The sequence below is a fragment of the Conger conger genome, chromosome 12 (genome assembly GCF_963514075.1).
Source record: "Conger conger chromosome 12, fConCon1.1, whole genome shotgun sequence".
Taxonomy (NCBI): domain Eukaryota; kingdom Metazoa; phylum Chordata; class Actinopteri; order Anguilliformes; family Congridae; genus Conger; species Conger conger.
The window spans coordinates 6,637,346-6,642,641 of record NC_083771.1 but is presented as its reverse complement, the minus strand read 5'-3'; the positions used below and the strand labels follow the sequence as shown (position 1 = coordinate 6,642,641).

Genomic DNA, 5,296 nt, shown 5'->3' with positions numbered 1-5,296 from the left:
GCGTTATTCCCAATTCATCCACCAGGGGGCTCATCTTGTCAAAGGGACCCTTATAAAAGGCAGCTAACAATTTTATCGGCTCCACCATTTTCTTCTACTTGCTGGCAGATTCCCGTGCTATGCCAAGAGTTGTGCTTTTCCTGTGAAGGTATGATGTGCTCCTCCGGCAGTGTCGTTAGTGCTTTGATACAGAAAACATCAGTGCATATGCTTCATTTTACTTCCTGTTGCCCCAGCGCGACTTTCCTGTTTTCAGTGCAGAAACCGCGGTCTCCCTAGTAACCAATTCAAATGTGTTCCTCTGATTTTTTTGACAAGGGCCTAACGCGTGATGAAAGACCTACAGTAGTTCTCAAGACTCGCACCTGAGCGGAAACTCCTACAAATACTGGGCCAACATTTAGACAATGTATTAACAAAATATTAAAAAAACAGTCCAGAACATTCCAGCTCCTAGCCTAGCTTGCGGTCCCAGCTCCGGTATGCTAATTGGTGGGTGGAGAGGAGCTTCAGTTAAAACCAGGCCTTCCCCAGTACAAAACAAAAACAAAAAACAACCTCTAATCTTCCCTTTCCTGCCCACCCAAATTCAAACATAAATAACAATAGAGTAGTGTCATTAAGTGGAAGAATATTCTTCCTCCATATTTGTGTAGTGGATGTGGAAGTATACAGAAGAGACAAAGGTTTGGTTTGCATTTTGGAATCAAAATATTTAATAGGTACATATCAAGTATTATACCATGTATAAAATTTCAGATCACGATATGAAGCAATGTAGCTTCAGGCTGACAGTGCAGCACGTAAGGTTGCCACATACAAAGAACTAATGATTAAAATATAATATGCAACTAAATTATAGAAAAGTGGCATACTTGGTAATATTGGAAATTAGATGTGACAATTTTTTTTTTTCAATTTCTCTTTTCTTCAGTAAGTGCAATAAAACATATAACACAACACTATAATGCAAGAGCGAAGCAGCCACATGACTTCTAAAACTGTTAGTACTGCAGTAAACTGTAGGGTACAAGATTGAAGAGAACACAGAAAAGCTCACGCAAAAGTAGACAGCTTTGCCAATCATTGCAGAAAAAACAGGTACAGGTTTAAAAAAAAAAATTTAAAAGAAATTAAGAGCCGTAAGAGGGGGCAATGCACATCACAGTTTGCTTTAGAGACAACATACTCATTAAAACGGTTGCATTTTATGCTTTAAAAATAAGAAAAGAAAATAAACGAAAATCCTTTGAATGTTTTAAAGGGACGACACAGAAAACAGGGGTCGACGGGCAGAGCAGGCGTTTTCTGAACCAGGCACGTACACTTAAAAGAAGCAGAGAGGCCGTGCACCTCTGAAGTGACAAACGGAAAAAGCCATTTCCCCAACACCCACACCACTACCGGGGACTGACCCCCAGCGCTAGCTCTCTGCCGCTGGGCTCCATCGCTTGTGTGTGTGGTCTGTTACTCCGACCTCCTGGCGGGGGAGTCTAACGGGCCACAGTGCGGGTCCAGCAGCGGCGGTCTTCTGAGGCGAGGGAGGAGGAGGTGCACCTGGAGGAGACACGATTGTAGGGGGGAGGAGGTGCATCTGAAGGAGATGCAATCGTGGCAGGGGAAGGGCACCTGGAAAAGACATAATCGTTGGGGGGGGGGGGGGTGCACCAGGAGGAGACGCAGTCGTAGGGGGGGTGTTCTGGGAACAGCCGGCTGGTGAAGTCGAGAGGGCGGCAGGGGGCAGTCAAACTTCCAGAAGGGTCGGGGGTCAGTCATAGCTGGGCTGGCCACGGACGATGTGTCTGTGTGAGTCTGTGTGTGGGTGTGGGTGTACATACATGCCTTATGTATGTATCAGCTATGTGTCATGTAAGACTGTATGGGTTTATCGAAATATTTGTGTGTCTGCCTATGGGTGTATGTGGCAGTGTGAGTGCATGTCTGTATGTATGTATGTGTGTGCATTCTCCCTAACCTCATATTTTGTATATGAGGTTAGCCAGCTCATCGACCCTTGCTGTAGCCAGGGAAGAACTGGTCAAGCAGCACCTGTAGTGTCTTGTTGAGCACCATGACGTAGTCCTTCCCCAGGTCATGGCGACATGCTGGACAGGTGTACACCTCTGCACGGAACGACCTCTGCAGGCAGGTCTGGGGTCAGAGCGAGAGGGGCAGGGAGAATACAGGTCTCTAAAAGAGTGATGTTATCTCGCGATAAGTCACACTCCTAACTTGACAAAACCAAATCGATATGTTTACGTTCAATTGATTAATTGTATCAGAGGTATCATAAACTCGTAACCTAGCAACATTTCAGTAGCTGTCATTAAAACGGAATAATAATTGAAAAGCTGTTGTATAATTGCAATAATACAGTCGAACTTGTGACTTGCTGTGACTGCTTTGCTGATGTACAGTAAAAACGTCACAACTTCTGACTCTCATCATCGCATAAATATCACACCCCTTATAACTGAATACTTCATAAATGCCATATGAAAGAGATTCGATTCCATAAGGACTGCTCTAATTCACACAGAAGAAGCTGGGCGGCGTTTGGTTTCACCTTGCAGACGTTGTGCAGACACACAGTGGTGACGGGCTGAAACGCCAGCTCCTGGCAGCACACACACATGAAGGTCTGCTCCACCTTCCTCAGGAAGTTCTGCAAGGGAGCCACCGTGCATGGCGGTCACCATAGAAACAACACTTCCACAGAATCCGTCAAAAAAATACTACCACGCCATGTTAAGGAGCAGAACAGCAATCCCAGCTATATTGACAAATCACCTCGTCAATCATTTGCTTAACTATTTGCATTCTGTGTAAAATCTGCAGCTGAAACAGCCGTAATCTTTCCCATGAGAGTAGTAAAGTGGCATGTACCGGTCCCTCCTTCAGGAAGCCCAGGGCCTCGTCCCACAGCTTCCTGTTGGGCTCGTCCTCCAGGATCAGGGCGCGCTGGTGCTCGGAGAGCTGGAAGGCCTCCACCTCCTTCAGCCTCTTCACCGGGGGCTCTTCCACGGGCACGTCTGGGAGGCAGGAGGCCACACACCCATGTTTCAGCCACCACAAGAACCCCCAGAACCCCAGCCCAGAACCCCAGCCCAGAACCCCAGCCTTCACAGGTCCCGAACAGTAACCACCCGCCGGTGTGCTCAAACCCCAACAGTCACCCTGCTCCCACAGCAATTTCAACAAACGTGTGAAGGGGGGGGGGTTTCTGTGCGCACCTCACAGCAGAATAATTGCGATAATTGCTATTGATTGAAAAAGAATGTCATTATTTGTAGCAAGTGAGAAGGAAATAATCGATGGACAGTGTGTAGAAATGTAATCTGGTATTCTTTCAGTTTTCCACTTTCTCGACAGCCTTTTGGGGTCTCACAGGATGCACCACCTATTTCAAAGCACTGTGGGGCCCCACTAGAGGAAATGGCTAGTGCGTCATTTTCTGCCGGAAAGACTGCCACAAGAGGACATTATTCCTTGTTTGTGACACACAACTGCAAATAATATGACAGAAAAGAAAAATCCAAAATTTGTACATGCTAATCATCCTAGCTGAGAAACACCAGGGCACAGCCGTTTCTATACCCTGACGACACCAGAGATTCACCAACTCCCCGTGCCCTGGGCTTCAGTTGAGTACCTATTTCCTTGGGCGTTTTCTGGCTGCCATTGCTCTGGTGACCTCCGTCCGGTTCCTGCACTGGCACCATCACGCTCTCCTCCTCCGCCTGCTCCTCCTTCACCTTCTTCGGCAGCGGCTGAGTCCGCGGGCGCCCTCTCCCAGAATGCCTCTTGCCCCGGACGCCACTGCGCACAGTGGCCTCCTTCTTGGTCTTATTGGCCATGGCCTCCAGGTAACCGGGCGGATACTATGCGAGAAAGAGAACACATCATTACATTATTTTATTTCGCTTTGACTAAACAGGAGACAATCTCGAGCAATGTGGTGTTAAGGGCCTTGCTCAAGGGCCCAACAGCTGGGCGGATCTTATCGTGGCTACACCAGGGATCGAACAATCAAACTTGTGGGTCCCAGGCCTGTACCTTAACCACTATGCTACAGGCTGCACATTGATCTGGAGAATTAGAGAATGAAAATGCCAGTAGAATTAACACAGAGCAGAACCAGAGGGCACCACAATATGGGCAAACACTCTCACATAGCTGAATCAAATTCAAAATGCAGGAGGGCCAGTAGCATTTCCGGAGTGTCAATCAGGTCCTTTAAACAGGGGCAGGTAGCAATTTGCCAGACAGCGAAATGGATTACCATAGAAATCACCATCAATTTCTTTGATACGCTGTAATTCCCAATCCAATTGCTGCAGCTATTAGGTTAAACAGAGGCCTTAACTTCAAAATTCATCTGTCCACCCTGTTACCTCAATGGTCACCTAATTTTTTATTAGTGTTGTCACTTCTCGCCCTAATTCCCAGACAAATGTAGGCAATGTTAATTAGGTGAATGACACCACTTTAATGGTCCTTAAAGGAATGCACCAACACTTTGGGAAATACACCTTTTTCCGACTTACCCAGACGTAGACAATGATTTCATTTTCATTAAAATTGCTCAGTTTCTATGTTAGCATAATGTGTTAGCTTAGCATAATGACTTGAAGCATATAGGAGTCAGTAGCTTAACCTCCTTCAAAGTGAAGAAATACACCTTACAGCAACTCTTAAGTCTTATTTACACAACGTATCATGTACAGTCAGGTCCATAAATATTGGGACATCGACACAATTCTCCTCTTTGTGGCTCTATACACCACCACAATGGATTTGAAATGAAACGAACAAGATATGCTTTAACTGCAGACTTTCAGCTTTAATTTGAGGGTATTTACATCCAAATCAGGTGAACGGTGTAGGAATTACAACAGTTTCTATATGTGCCTCCCACTTTTTAAGGGACCAAAAGTAATGGGACAATTGGCTGCTCAGCTGTTCCATGGCCAGGTGTGTGTTATTCCCTCATTATCTCATTTACAAGGAGCAGATAGGTCTAGAGTTCATTTCAAGTGTGCTATTTGCATTTGGAATCTGTTGCTGTCAACTCTCAATATGAGATCCAAAGAGCTGTCACTATCAGTGAAGCAAGCCATCATTAGGCTGAAAAATCTAAACAAACCCATCAGAGAGATAGCAAAAACATTAGGTGTGGCCAAATCAACTGTTTGGAACATTCTTAGAAAGAAAGAACGCACCGGTGAGCTCAGCAACACCAAAAGACCCGGAAGACCACGGAAAACAACTGTGGTGGATGACAGAAGAATTCTTT

General features: G+C 45.8%; 1 protein-coding gene across 2 annotated transcripts in view; it reads right to left on the bottom strand.

The window, feature by feature from the left end:
* Positions 1-687: 687 nt before the first annotated feature.
* LOC133141815 (E3 ubiquitin-protein ligase UHRF2-like) overlaps positions 688-5,296 on the bottom strand; it is a 54,341-nt gene continuing 49,732 nt past the window's right edge. For both annotated transcript variants that reach the window (XM_061262580.1, XM_061262581.1), the window contains exons 13-16: positions 3,653-3,881; positions 2,887-3,032; positions 2,567-2,665; positions 688-2,151 (exon numbers count right to left, since the gene is read on the bottom strand). In XM_061262580.1, the coding sequence (XP_061118564.1) occupies positions 2,005-2,151; positions 2,567-2,665; positions 2,887-3,032; positions 3,653-3,881 (621 nt within the window). In that variant the 3' untranslated portion in view covers positions 688-2,004. The remainder of the gene's footprint in view (positions 2,152-2,566; positions 2,666-2,886; positions 3,033-3,652; positions 3,882-5,296) is intronic.